This window comes from Parus major, chromosome 2, assembly GCF_001522545.3.
Source record: "Parus major isolate Abel chromosome 2, Parus_major1.1, whole genome shotgun sequence".
Taxonomy (NCBI): Eukaryota; Metazoa; Chordata; class Aves; order Passeriformes; family Paridae; genus Parus; species Parus major.
This window is the reverse complement of record NC_031769.1, coordinates 15481824-15497525: the sequence shown is the minus strand read 5'-3', so window position 1 is coordinate 15497525 and position 15702 is coordinate 15481824. Positions and strand designations below refer to the sequence as shown.

General features: G+C 36.8%; 1 protein-coding gene across 8 annotated transcripts in view; it reads right to left on the bottom strand.

Annotated features, from left to right (window-relative positions):
• Positions 1 to 15702, bottom strand: part of MPP7 (membrane palmitoylated protein 7) — a 149242-nt gene that overhangs the window by 107637 nt on the left and 25903 nt on the right. For all 8 annotated transcript variants that reach the window (XM_019005737.2, XM_019005739.2, XM_019005741.2 and 5 more), the window contains one exon: positions 942 to 1106. In XM_019005737.2, coding sequence (XP_018861282.1) covers positions 942 to 978 — 37 coding nt within the window. In that variant the 5' untranslated portion in view covers positions 979 to 1106. The remainder of the gene's footprint in view (positions 1 to 941; positions 1107 to 15702) is intronic.

The following is a 15702-nucleotide window of genomic DNA, read 5'->3' as shown; positions in this document are numbered from 1 at the left end:
TAATTGTAAAGATTATGTGTGGGGAAAACAAAATCACTGCCCTGTACAGTCTACTAAAAGTAAGAATCAAATGCAGTTCCTTATATACATACTTATACACATATTTTTTTCATTCCTAACTTGAAACCTCCCTCCTAATTTTCCAAATCCTGCTGCTAATTCTTGTGCATTAAACTATGTGGCACAGGGGTGGAAAGCAGGGATCTTTGTATTGCAACCTCAGCTGGATCACCCTCTTTTAACTAACACTCTCAAGAAAAAATACTAACTTTAGTTATCCCAAACAGAGGGACAAAAATACTGTCAGAGAGGGAGAATGTCAGCATAACAAGATGAAATTTAATCTTTGAATATAACCTAATATTGCCACAAAGAAGGTGAAAACTATGGAAAGCTGCATATCTGCAATCCCACTGCCAGCAGTCAGTGACAGGAACTGGGCTCTGACGTGGAAGGCAAGTGAAGGAACAGAACTTGAGACAGTATTTTTCTTCTCCTAATTTGTTACAGAGTTGTCAAAACTAAATAGTCTGTGTTCAGAAATAACTCCACTGATAACTGTAACTCACAGAGGGGATAGTCTAGACTGCTGCAAATATTAAGGCATGCATGACATCATCATGGGGTTTTTTTCCCCTCTTCCTCCTTTTTCAAGTTAACAAATTCTTCAGATCCATCTATAATACATGTTTGGAGCTGTTCTTTTTAGGAGGTTGGGGATGGTGGGATTTAGGAAGGGAAGAAAGTGGTTGTGATACTTTTCAAAATTAATATATTTTACCTGTGATGTTTCATGTATCTAAATTAACTTCAGGGAGAAAAGGTTATTTTTTAAGTTTTAAATTACAAATCTGGTGAGACCGTAATTAATTATCTTACTTGAAATACAGACTCAACAAATAAGATGTGGAGGAAACACGGCCCCTCCTTGGCCTGCGTACCTGTGTCACTTCCAGATCCAGTTGATAACGCTGGCATGATTTAGTCTGCAGAGTGTCACGCAGAAACCTCAAAGCAGCACTGCAGCCAGAAGGCAGAAGTTTATTTCAGTTTAACTGCTTGCAGCCAAGTTGTCCACAAAGATTTATGTTATCTCCCAGCTTCTCCTAGGAAGAACAGAAACAGAATTTTACAATTAAGAACATTGTTAAACTGTATACTACTGCAGCTAACCAAATCCAATAATTATCATGAAATAACCTTTTATTTAAGATGCTCAAAACCAAGTGCTAGGCATTTATTTATGACTGTTAAGGTTTTTGTTTCCTCCAGGTAAAACAAGCTTTGTTTTCTTCAGTCTAGCCTATAATCTCATTCTGCATTTAGAATAATTTAACACATTTCTCTAGTATAAATTACACTATAACTCCAGCATGTCAGGAATTTTAGAAATAAAGTCTAGGAGTATTTTATTAAAACTGTGAATAATTGAGGTCACTCAAATTTTGCTACTACTTAACTCAGAAAATAAAATTGCTTACTAGAATGGTAATTTATTCAGTGTTTCTATTTAACCTCCTTTCAATTGTTTTCTGGTCATGGAAGATTTTTATTTGTAATCTGGAAATATAATCTAAATTTTAACTGAAGCTGTAAAAAGTAAGACTGGAGCAAATACTTTTCTAAGGTAAATAGCAGTTTGACTCGTGGAGTCGATGGAGCCATTACCATGTAAGGAATTTTTCTGCGATTTGTTAAAACAAAGTCAGTAGTTTTTTAACACATATTTTGTAATAATTGTACAGGTCTATTGATAGTAAATCTTGGGTCTTTCTTTTAACCACTTTTTGAGAAAAATTCAGAATACATGTAACAAAAATTTAAATTAATTTCAAATATAAGTGAAAGTATTTGCATTCAAGTATGTAAAAATATGAAACTGGAACACAAATATACATAAAGAAATTCCAAGTTAAGACAGAAAATATCTACTTAGAGTGGGGCAAGGACTGATGTGTTTGCAGGGAGAAGGAAGGGAGAGAGGGAAATAGAAGCTACCAGAAAATAAGGATTTTTTTTCCCAGATTTCAGTAAACAAAAGGATCCTTGAAGAAAGAAAGCAGCATAGTTCTGCTTTAGCAAAAGAAAATAAACAAATAGAAGTGCATTTTGCCGCTGCTATTGCTGGTTTGTTTTTTGTTGTTTTTTTTTTAAACACATTCATATTAATCAGAATGACTTTTGAAGTCATGTTGGCTCTCAAAGTGCATATTTTGGACCCATTTTAACTTGGCAGCAGTCTTGTGGAAGAGTGATATACAGGTGCTGTAAACAGTGTATGCTGTTCAAAATTTTGTTTTTCACTGAAAAAAATCTCCACATGGCTAAAAATATCGCAGCATACTAAGGGCCATCTACAAGGTTTTGTTTAATAAGTTTTAAAGCAATTATTAGATATAAGTTGGTTGTTAACTTGTCCCCAGGCATAAGTCTATAGTTTAAATAGTCTGGCAGCTTTTTTAAAGTATGCAGGTTTTTTATGCCCCCTAGGCATTTACCCAGTGAATCTGGGTGGTTTTGTTAAGAAGGCAAATACAGCAGAAGTCACCTCCCTGGACAATTTATCCTACAATGAAAAGAATGAAATAAAAGCCTAAAAGCTTATCTATTAAGATTGTTTAGGGGTTTAGGATTCTTTTTAGTTATAAAAGTTTGTGAAGAAAGTAAGTCTTCAGTAAAAAAAAAACAGCTTTAAAAATATATATTTTGACATTTATCAAATCAGCACAAAAGTCCATTAACTTAAAATTTAAAGCACGGATAAGGAAATTAAATATTCCACAGTGAAAGCTCATCTTATGATGACAGGAGCTGTAAAACATCTATATGCAAAGCTAGCCAGGGCGCAGTTTAAAAGAGGGAAAAAAAAGACATCATAGCCAAGGACACATTGTACCAATTAAGAAGGAACATATTCACTTTACATTAATTCTGCTTGTTTTCTGTTTAACACATAAAGGAGGAGTCCTGTCCCAAACTCAGTGACAGTCCCCAGAGCAAGCACACCACGGCAGCCGCATGAAGGATGGAGGCATTTTTACTTTAACGTGTGTAAGAAACTGGTTAAAACTAAATTATTGATTACTAATGAAATATCTTAGATTTATATGCATCTTAAAGTATTTTCATCTATTAAAAAGGGGGAAAAAAAAACAACAACAAAAAAACCCCAAAACCAACCAAAGAAGGTATTCGCATTATAAACACATTATATTATTAATCAGAAATTCAGGTTCCTTCAAAAGAGTTCACCGCAAAACGCAGAAAATCTTGTTGATCTACGTACATGCGATGTATTTCAATTCCACCAGTTTCTTTATTTTTTTTTATTTCACAGTAAATCATTCAGTACAAAAAAATTCAAGCTCCTCATTATTTAAGAAACTTATATACAGCATAAAGTTATTCCCCCCAGATCCTAAATATATATTAATGAAAAATAAATGACCTGATGAAATCCTTACCAGTAAAATGCTTAATATTTTTCTGGAATGGGATAGGGATTTTTTTTTTTCCTAACGTGCAAATTAAGCTACATATTTGCAGTGATGATGCTATTTTCTTTGGCTCACTTTATTTAAAATGCTTTGGAAGTTTTTGCCGGAGCCCAGCCATAGGCATTGCTGACTGCTGTATGGAATCGATTTGCTGCAACACAGAAATACCAGCTGTTACAGTATGTCCTGAGAGGGATTACCGAATATTCCTAAATTGAAGTTCAATCCATCTTTCCATAAAAATTAGGAGCCAGGGCCAGGAACGTAACAGCAGTATCAAGTGCAGCTGAGGCATTTACAATACCCAGCAGGACTGTTACAACCAGCCTTTAAAAAGGGCTTATTTTTGAAATTTCATTATTCCAGTTGTACCTTGCTTCTATAGATCGCACCGTATCGGGTTCTGCTGGCAGCCGCCGTGTGGAAACAGCGACGCCCGCCCGGCCCCTCACGGCTGTTCCCGCCCGGCCCCTCAGGCCCCTCACGGCTCCCGCCTGACCCCTGGCGGCCGCCGGAGGCGCCGCGCCCGCCCGCGCTCCCCACACGCCGCGGGCAGGAGCTCCTCGCAAGGCCACGCGCCTTTCTCTGCTTCTGCTTTTAATCATTTAAATAAAAACGTAAATAATGGAGTAAAATGAAATTTTCATTGTTTCTGCCTGTGTTTATCTGCATAATGAAAGACATCTCTATTTTAAGGCGTTGTGGTTGAACGGCAGGTATTGAGGAAAAAAATAAGGGGAAAAAATGTAAGTCTCGCCTGTAAGAAGCACAGAAATGCTCCCCTGTCTTGCAACAGCTCCCACACACTGACGGTCATCAAGCCAGACACAGTTCTGGTCACCTTCACCACCAAGGTCATTACAGTGACACGACTCACCAGGATGGCACACACCCGGGTTACACAAGGCCAGGAGTGGGGCAGAAGCCTCCCCGAAGCACCTTCCAAAACGGTGAAATTCTAGAATTACAGCTCTCCAAGGGAACCATTTTTCCACATATCCCACAAGTAGGAGAGGCCCCTTAGCAGAGGATGAAGGGATAAATCTTGTTCCCGATCACTCACATTGTTAATACAAGACTGGCAGGAATGGGGACAGGTCGGGCAGATAAAGCAAGGAGGTGGGAGGCAGATGGAGAGTGCCAAGATGAATGGCCTTCCATGTCATTTCAACTTTAGTAGCTTTTTTCTAGAATCCTCTATTGCTTTTGAATTGAAGTGACTCCATCAGTCACGCATACACTTTATTTCAGTCAAGTTCATTTTTTGAGAAAAGATGAGGTAGAAAAACTGCTTCAAATTTGTACTTATGGCAAGCACCATGCAGTTGGAGACAGAACACATGAAGTCTTGGTTCTACCTCACACTTCCCACACAAACCTCAATAAACTCTGTAATATTTATTTCTGAAAGGGTATTTTACAAATTACTCAATATTTTGGCACTTTAATGAATATAAATTGATTTTATTCACATTTGAAAAGCAGACTGAAGACTTTTGATTAATTTATGACAGATAAAACCATAAAAAGTATGAACACAGCAATGCTACAAATCAGGAGATGGGCAGGCTGGGGATGGGACACATAAACCCAGGTTGTTTGATACAAGAAACACTCAACCTATTTTTCTAAAGGATGCTACAATTATGACGACTATAACCTTGATTTCCAGGACTAAACCAGAATGTCTGCAAATGGTATTCAAAGTACCAGATAGAGATTTCATGCAGAGACAGGAAATTTGACAGCCAGTCAGCCTTGTATTCATTATGGGGCCTCAAGTAATTGAGTGACTACAGACATGTATACAAGACTCCAAAACCCAGTGAGCACAGGAAATTGCCACGGAAGGTTTTCTAGACTGGGAGAGGTAAATCTGTTTCAGTAGACAAAATCTGAATTGAAAATGGTGGTTGACTCTTTTGGAAGCTGTCCTGTAATGGGATCTAGTAAATTCTTAAACTCTTCTGAAGAAGGTTTCACCTCCTTAATCACGCAGTCTCCAACAGGCTACTGGAACCTGCTTGTGGCTCCTGACAGGCTTCCAAAGCTGCTCAGCCAACCCTACAGGCAGTACATACTTGTTGGCAACAGGAACCTTCAAAAACTCTTCAACGTGAATTAGTGCATAGAGGACATGTGCACAAACATGATGGGTCTTCAAAGATGCTGCAGAAGCAAGAAGCTACCTCTGACTCACTCAGCTGTGTGTGTAATGAAAATTAAAACAATTGCAAAAATCTCTCTGTATGAAGTCCACTTAAAAACCCCAGAATATCTATGGCAACTACCAAATGTTATAAACTAATACACCAACACAGAAAACATGGACTGTCCCAAACTGAAAAAACCAACAGCTGCCTTCACTAACTTTCTCATGGTCTTGTCATCCTATCAGTCCTCAGCCATAAGAAGAATTAAAGGCTTCTGTATGTTCTTCTCTATAATGTTCTATCAGTGTTCTTCATTTTATTTAGGTTACACCATAGACATGTTAGAAAGAGCCTCACATTGTGAAAAGACTTTGAGAGCAGTAGATAGTAATTTAGGCACTCTTAAGCCACTGAAAATGTGTAACTGCTTAATATTTAATTGATACATGTGTGGTTACATCTTTAACAGCAGTATGGAAAAAAAGTACTTCTAAAATAATTTTATCTTGTAGTGTGACATCTACTTCCATGGCTCAAATCTGCCAGTGAAGTCAGTACATCAAGAGAGAGATCTCTCTGGTTTTTACTTATGGAAAAATTTTTACACATGAAAAGAAAAAAAAAGAAAAAAGAAAAAAGAGATGATCTGAATGATAAAATCCTTGACCACAAGAAATAAAAGGAGAGAGTATTTAAAAAGCCATGTACTGAAAAACTAAGACCCCATCAGTCTATGTGGTGGTCATTTCCAGCAGTCTGATCAACACCAGAATGAAGTAAGGCTGATTTCCAGTGAGTGGCCCTCCCGATTGGTGTCTAGGCTACACGTTTGTACTTTATGATTTTATTCTCTTCCTCTTCAAGGATGTGCTCCCACTAGAAACTTCCCCCGCTGGATCATTAACAGAAAACATAGAACTTCAATCACTACCTGACCACACATTTCCAAACACATGCCAGAAGCTCATGTACGGAGGAGATTCTCTCTCTTGTTTGACTCAGTTTGTTCAAAGGGCTCAGAAGACAGGCAGGAGAAGGAAAACAGCACAGCGTAAAATTTTCTTCCTTCACAACTTCAGCAATAAACAGATTTCTCCTTCCAATAAGAGTAATCATGCATCACTGGAAAAATCTCCTTACCTAAAAAACTCCAATAGCAACACTGAAACTGGTATCACAATTTTCTTTTTTCAGACTGTTCCCCCAGTACTCCTTCAACTGGAGTGGGACCAGTTATCTAGATACTGCTGTTATCTAAACCCTCTCTAAATACAATTGTGAAATACGTTCTTTCAATGAGTCAATACAACATAGAAAAAACAGGAAAAAATATTAAGATATTAAAAAGTTGGTAATATTGTTATTAATGTATATATTATGATGTATTATAAATTAAGTTTTAGACAGTTCCTTGCAGCCTGAAAACACTGCCATGCTAAATGTGAAATATGTTCAATAAGTAGCAATGTCAAAACAGAGGCAAGGCTCTTTGCAACCTGCACCTTCCCTGTCTTTAACAGAAAAACCCCTACGTGAGTTCTGTCCAGACTTAGATTTTTAATGTCAGTGTTTGAATTGAACACGTTCCTTTAAATGCACGAAAACATTCCTTTAAATAAACACACTAAAGCTACCAGTTTAATTTTAAACAGCATCACTGCTGTAGATGTCCAATACCCTTAGACAGATCCAATTTTCTGCAAATAAAATGTACCAACTGACAGAATAATATTAGTTTAATATACTAGTTTAATAAAGCTATTCATTAAAATGTGACCTAAACTATGTCTCAGATCAAAGGTTGCTCTTTCAGTTTGAGTTACTGGTTTGGGCACACTTTTAACACTTTTCCCCTAGCTGCAAACTATTCCTTTCCTTGGAAAATAGCTGTCAGCAGGTACCACAGCCTCTCCATTAATTATCTGCACAAATAGTTTTGTTCTGGCATGGTTTCCTGACAGTCTTTGAAAAATGTAAGTAACTACAGTAAATTACAAACCTTACTGACCCCCAAAATACTGAAAAAAATGTCCATTTTTCTATAAATGAGAGTTCAGCAAAACCTACTGCAATGAGTCATCCAATAACCTCAATACTCCCTAACAAACAATTAAAAATGTTTTGCACCAAGGGGCTCTGCAACTCCAATTTTAGAAATATACTTCATATTTTAATAGAATTATAATGCAGTTTGATTACACATTTACAAAAGTGGATGGGAAATCTGTGATAGAAATAAAACCAGGATTAAGGAGATCCTAAATAAATATCTAATTGACTTAAATAGTTTAGCCACATATTAGCACCACCAGCATTATTTACATCATAGTCCAACAAAACATGTATGCATCAATTCTCAGGTCTGTTAAAGAGCCATATCCAAAAATCATCCCCACAATCATATAAATATTCAAATTATTATTTCAAACTCAGAAATACCTCCTCCAATGTCAGAATGTTATTTTTCAAACTCAAAATTTTTAACACCTCCAGAGCCAAATAAGGCATAGATGTTTTACAATGCTTCCAAATTTTATTACAGAACTTTTATCACTCCTTCTTTTTCAGATTAACTAATCCTCTGAATACTTTTTCTTTGTTCAGCATAATTTTTCATAATACTCTTTCTGCCAAAATGTGATGCTTTTTTTTTATAGAGGATGAGTAAAGGAAATAGATAATAATTAATCATGGGATTTATTTTCTGAGCAAAATCAGAATAAACCTCACTTTCTTAACACGTTTTTAAATTAAAAAAAAAACAACCCACTACAATAATTTTCATTTAAATCAGTTTCAGATTGCTTTTTTCGATGTCAAGTTTTAAATTTCATTGAGCAATCTGGACAGTACACCTTTAGCTCAGTTTTGAAAAATATTTTCACTTATTAGGTGGTATATTTATTAGCTGCATCTTGAGCATAAGTAACAAAACCATTCCTTAAGTATACACAAGCCTAATAAAAACAGAGTACTGTGCATGGACACACAGCTAATCAGAGGAAGTTTGTGTTTGACTTTCACCAGTTTACAAGCTTTGAAAACTAAATTTTTCTATGATTTAAGTTTGTAGAAAAAAAGGTGACAGTGAATAGCCAATCAATGACACATTCCAGTGCCTTTGCACTGCTGGTACATCAAGCACACCAGACACTTCTTGCAGTCTTCTGTCTTCTCTGAAAGTTCCCAGCAACCATCCTTCATTCTCTAATTCTCCAGATCCATCTAACTTCCAGATGCCACTGAAAAATCTCTCTTCTTGCTGCATACCCTCCCCTCTTCCTTCTCGGCAAACTCTGGCAGTACCATTGCATCAAAGCCACTGTATGACTTGTCACCCAGCACATACCTCCTTCCATTTTTATTTTCATTCTCTTCCTTTTCTCCATTTCCCTCTTTCCAGGAGAGAAGCTTCCCCCTCTCAGGCCCTGCTGTCCAAATTCCACCTAGCAGTTTCTTGCTTCACATCTATATCCATTTTACCTTTTCCTTTCAGAGACTGCTGTACTCACTGTTCTTGTCATGAATCCAAGAACCTCCAGTAATCAACTTGGCCTTTACCCCCTCTACTTATAAATATTCCCATCTTGTGACATTTTACTTTCCTCATAGTTTTCACTTTCTCCTATCTCCATTTCCACACCCACCCCACGGACCTTTCACACCATTGTTCACATGTGAAAATGCGAATGACTCTCACATCATTGCTTTCTAAACCTAGAGTCAGTTTCCGAATCTATTTTTAACCAGCAAATCCTTGCTTTACTACTCTCCAAATATCTCCTTTAAGGCTCTTCCCTTTCTTCTAGAACATGGATTAGCCGAGTTCAAACAGGCAGGAAGCCTAAAGTGCATGGCACATGTTAGCAGTTGCAGACAGGAACATCCACAAAGGAAGATCTGTCTGCCTGCAGCTCTGTACCACCTCCAGGATGGAATCACCCTCAAAGCAGGACTTTCCTGTGTCTTCAGTTACTTACAGGCAACTGCAATACTCCAAAAAGTTTGGAACCAATAGCGTATATAGCTTCCAGAATGATACATTAGAATTCAAATGAGATAAGAGTCCATCTTCAAGTTTGATTTGCTCTATGAGTCAAGTCACTCAGCACACTTAAGTTATGTGCAAATTTAATTAGCAAAAAAGGTATCATGTGGAATTAATTCAAAGTTCGGTCTTGCCAACTTATATAACCCAGGTAACAGTCCCATACTAATCAGAGTGCCTCTGAGATTCAAGTCATATTTCCAAGATTAAAAACCACTTAATTCAAATCTTAGATACTGCTGGATGAAGAGTCAGATTTAAGGCAAGGGTAAACTGTATGTCAAGTTCACACCGCAGTGAAGACAAGCTCTCAGATTTCACTTCATCTGGCCAAAAAAAGCATATTCAATCTTTATGAAGAAAATAATTTCAAATTATAAAAGGTCAATAAACACAAATGTTAATAGAACTAAACTTGGCAGTGCTACCTACATGAAGACTTATTTTTTCTGTTTTTCTTGTTTAACTCACAGCTTAATACATCGCTTTAAGTCTTAATGCATACCAGAAAAACACAGGATATGCAAGGAGTCCAAGCTAATGTTGCTGTTGGAAACTTGATGTTTGCATTTCCTGGATTTTGGAATTTTAACTAGGTGAACAATACTGCATTGATTCTATTCTGGCATTTGCTAGAAATACCCAAGTTTTTTTTTTTCTTTTTTTTTCTTGCCTGAAACTGTATAAATCAGAGTTAACAATTTGATAGTGAACTTTTGGCATTTTTTATCATTTTTTGGTCCTCTCCAACTTAAATATCTTGCAGTTTACTGGGAAATTACAAAGGTGCTAAATGAAGCAGTAAGCATACCTATGCCAACAAGTGTAGCTAAATTAAACTGTATAAAAACATCTTTAAAAAAATGTAATGCTTAGCAAAATAAAATTTTGTGAATACACAAGCTTTGATGATGCAATGCAGAACTATTATATAGTAAAATGTTTCCTTGATCTTTCATTGAAAATTCCCTAATAGCACTGAAGAAGTTAATACAGGACTGTGCACTGTTCCCACGCATGTCATACAGTCCCCCTCATACTCCTCTAACTCTGTGTAAACAGAGGTCAATCTTCCCTCTGAACTGAAAAGCTAAAAATACCTTGAAGTCAAAAAAATCAGAAAAGTGGCAGTTCAGCCAAGGGAAGCTACTTCAGGTACAAAAACTGTAGTCACTTCAAAGTAACTGGTGTCAGTACATACGGATGTGTGCTCCTTGCATTAGTATCCTTAAGATGGTAAGACATGAAACAGAACAGGGGCTAGGGCTAATCTGGCACTCTTGGCTCCTATTTTGATAGATGATGTAAGGGTACAACACTGAGAGAGATGAGTGAAATACATGTTTTAACCAACCTGCGTTCTCAGAATTCAGAAATTAATTATTGGGGTTATTGCTTGGTTTGTTTTTATTTAAATTGCTAAGGTAAGAGGTATGTCTCCAGTGCTACCTTTTCAAGTCAGGTTCCCACCCTTGAAAATGATGTTGCATAAAAGACCCTACCAAATTTAAGTATCTACAAGATCATCTAATTTCTCTGAGGATTTGCAACTTTAAAGAGGCAATGAAAGGAGAATGACTGAATAAACAAACAGCGAGGAAGCCTCCTCTCTCCTACTGCTTTCTAGATGGATGGAAGGGGAGGAAAGAAGTCACAATATATGCATCAACTGTAAAGCTTTTTAATTTTTTTTTTAATTTCTGTTTTCTAAACTTATGATGATTTACAGGGCTTTGTACAAAGCGACCATCAAGGACTCAAATTACTCTTAACAGCTGTGAAAAGCACAGGTGGAGCTTAACGAAGGGACATACTGAGTTTGTAACTTAAGAGTACATTAAATGCTGCTGTCATGACCATTTCAGCATTAGCACACCAACAGGAGAGGACATCTGCTGCCTATGGGGGTACAGAGCCAGGGGACAGAAACACAGATACTGCACTTGGAGCAGAATCCAAATGGGCATCAAAACCATTTTTTACCATGACTTTCAAGATACCAGAAAAATATCTCTACAGGTTAGTATTCAAAATAAGGTATTTTTTTAATGTGATAAATTGAAAACGTTCCCAGAAACTTGCAATTTGCAATGCTCTAAGCCAGGAGAGGGAGCTCCTGCACTTTCAAAGTAAGTCAACCCAGATTTCATCTTGTCTTTGCAAATAACAAAGCAGTTCTCTTCATCTCATGCCATGCACAGGTCTGCATTTGATTGATTAAGAAGAAGAATCTAATACAAAAATTTACGATATATAATTCTCTAATTATATGTACCCAATATTGTTAACCAAAAAATTTGTTTAATTTTTTTTATTTCCCCTCCTTATGAAAGGGATCATTTTCACATCACATAAACAACATTACTGAAATAACTACCTGCAAATTGTTTAAGAAGAGAAATTACATGATTTATAAACACTAACACAATAAGTACAAAACTCACTGGATTTCCTAACAGCAAAGGGTGTTCTTCCTATTTTTAAGCTGAATAAGCTAGAATTATAAGAAATGAGGGACTGCATTTTGGTAATTTTAAGGAAGTCAGGAAACTGGAGAAATTCCAACTAAAACAAATATTTGGAATTTATTACTGCAGAATGTTGCCATGGTTGCATTTTGTCAATCCATCTTTTAATGAAGGCGATTGTTATGAAGAAGGGTGATTGTTTTTTAAAACATTTCAATCTTGAATAGCTGTTAATAAAGTGCTTATTTTTCTCCTTATGTAATCAGAATAAATGAAAAAATATTTTGAAGGTTTTGTGGTCTGTTTCTATACTATAAAGGCAGTATTTACTCAAAATAAGAGCAGATGACCAAAAAGTGAGAGGGAACAAAACACAAGTTTTCACAGTGTGCTCCATCAGAGCATATTCATTATACCAGAGTCATCGCTGTAACATTTACCAGTAACATTTTCTATGTTGAGAGAATATTCAAGGAATAAAATTGATTATTAGGTATTCAAAACTTATCACTGTGGCAAATTTCTAAATTACTGTTCTTCAAACTACACATACATAGTGAAATGCCTGGTTTACTATCTGAACACCTTAATCCTGGAGATAACTTGTGTTTCTTGCTCAGTTAAAATGTCCAAGACTGAGCCAGCCCTCATTTTTATTTCTAACTCTTGTAAAGAATGTCTGAGAATTTTTTACCCATTGAAAGAAGTCAATCTCTGAAAACTCCTCACTAGAAAGCACATGCTAGTTTCAAGAGGAAAAGTGTCAAAAAAGTAAGACATAATTTGGTGTATATAGGAAATCACATATTTGCCTCTCCCCAATGGTTTAAGTTCCAGATAAGCATTTGTTTCCCAATTCACATACCTTTCATCTATTTTCATCTAAATTCTCAGCCTTCCAGGTTCCCTGACCAATGCTTTGATATATATCAACTTTGATATATGGTTTCATTTTCTATATGGTAAAAGTGACAACATTCTGTGTTTCTTTTCAAAGGAAATGAAGCTTCTGCTTCATAATTTCTTCCGCTCCTTACTGATGACTGTATTAGAATTTCTCACACAGCTCTCAGCTTAATCAGAAATATAAAACCTAACATCATCATATTCCAGCAACCAATTAGCCATCTGGTCCCTGTAACTCCTCATTTGACAACTGTAATATTCTTGAACTAATGCTCTGTGCTTGAAAACAGAATTGATTGATGGCAAAATCTATTCATCAATGAAATCTGGCCTCATGATATAGAAAAATGATGCTCAAAATTTTCCCTTTGCGTCTTCTATGACCTTCAGCTAGGGTGGTGAAGGGGGAGAGAAAGAAAAGTCATAAAGATCAAAAGAAGGGCAAAAGCAGCAGTAACATTTGCTGCCAAATTTCACATCACTGTCAGCTTTTACAGTGTAGCAATATAATTATGTAGTATAAATTTCATGCAGTTTCATAACTACTCTTCTCTCACTCATCGGTAAGCTTCAGATTTGTGGAAAATATTAGAGTATAACTATTTTTCATGGTATATTATTTGCCAAAATATCACTGTCACAGCTCATTTCAGGTATGGCAGTATGATTAAAGAATAATAAGGGGGCTTTGACATGTAACTTAATTTTCGCAAATAGTGTAATTGTTACTCATAACATTATAAACTAGCTAAAATAGACATTAGGCCCTGGAAATTAATTCCCTAGAAGTTATTAAGTGGATACTAGAAGACATTTCATCATTATGTAGCCCACCAGCCTGAAACAAAACAAAATACCACCTTTCAACTGAAGGGAACATAGCCAGCAACAGCCACAGGGAGTGGCAAGGAAAGGGAAGCATGTGAGCTCTCTGGAAGAGTTTTTCAGTGTGGCCTAAATTCTTGAATCCAACAACCCAGTGGAAGAAACAACTGAACACAGAGAACAATAACAGACATCGTCATCTTTATTGTTAGGCAAATGGACCAAAACTTTAGAGATTCAAATTGATTTTTCAAAAGGAAATTTCTCTTCATTTAAATGTCAAGCACACATTAAGGGGGGGGAAAAAAAAAGTATTTTCTTTTGAAATAACTGTTTTAAATATGTTGTTACTCAAGACGTTCCCAAAGCCCAAGGTGTGCTTCAAGTCAGCTCCACTAGTCACCAAAGTCTCCTCTGCCCTGCCCCTACCTAGCTGATAAAGTAAGGTGGCAGAGAGAAGAAAAAAAACTCTTTTCATGCTGTTGTCTAGTGTGAAAACAAGTAGAAATAAGAGACTCATGACACAGCTTGTAAGTACAAATGCAGCTCACTAAATAACCTTTATTCTTAAATACCACATCACACTATTTCAAGCAGAGAGTGAACACACAAACAAACAGTTTAATGATAATAACCAAATTTAAAACAAACAAGGCCCACCCCAGGGGACCATCACAAGTAAGTAGATGTAAATAATGAAACAGAGCATTTTTGAAGACCAGTAGAGTGTGCTTCTGTGATCAATACATATCTTACGTATTGTCACAAAAGAAGATGACCAAGAGTTGCTAATCTTCTTCGTCTTCTGGCCACTCACAAAACCCCTTCAGGCCCTCATGAACTACAAACTTACTGAAAAAATAATCAAAACTAGAACCTCTGGGTTAGAAAGCAACATCAAAATCAGAGCATTGATAGGAGATTTTTAAAAAAATCTCTTGTTCTGCTGAATAATACAGAATAACCACAGTGGGCATGCCCAGCCTCCAACCTCCCCACAGCCACAGGCAAGAGGAAGGAACAAAAGGTTTACAGAATACCTGCCTCACCAAACACTGTGTGATAACGCTATCAGCTTCAATACAAAAGCCATCAGATCATTACTAAAAATGTCACAGGCATTTGTGGAACAGTTATCGATGTGCAAATGCACAAGTATTTGAAAAATAAATTACTGCTGTATGAAGGGGAACTTAAAAACAAGGGGGGATGGCAGTGCCTATAAAATTAACAAAGCCTCTAGCTGTAGATAACTCTGAATAAAATAATAAAATATACCCGTTAGGCACTCACTAAGTTCTTTAAACCATGAAAAGCATGAAAATGTGCTGTTCTACAGTGGATACAGATGCAAACAGGTTGAGCTTGAGCTAGCCACCCTAGCTAACACTCTCCTCCCTTTGCTTTTTGGGACCTAACTAGCTTGACAAGCCATCAATATCAGCTGGTCAGCTTGATTCCTGCAGCCAGATGCCAGTAGTGACCAGGCCAACCATCTCTTGTAGCAGACACACCAGAAAGCAGCCATCCTGCTGTACACAACCAAGCCACTTCTTGCAAGTGGCTCAGCAGGCCAGTCTGCAATGAGCAGTTCTGCATGTTTCACTGTTCTTATCTTTCAACCCCAAATAAACCCTCCCTTGCCTGTGGGTTTAAGGCAATCTGCAAAACAGTCGTTATGTGTGCAAAGGGTAAGAGTAGGGTATGATGCTAATGGGGAAAAACATTGCCCTGGAACTCACTGAGAGCTAAAGGAATCCCTGAAAGTGCAAGCAAGTATGATCAAATAAAGAATTTGCTATCAG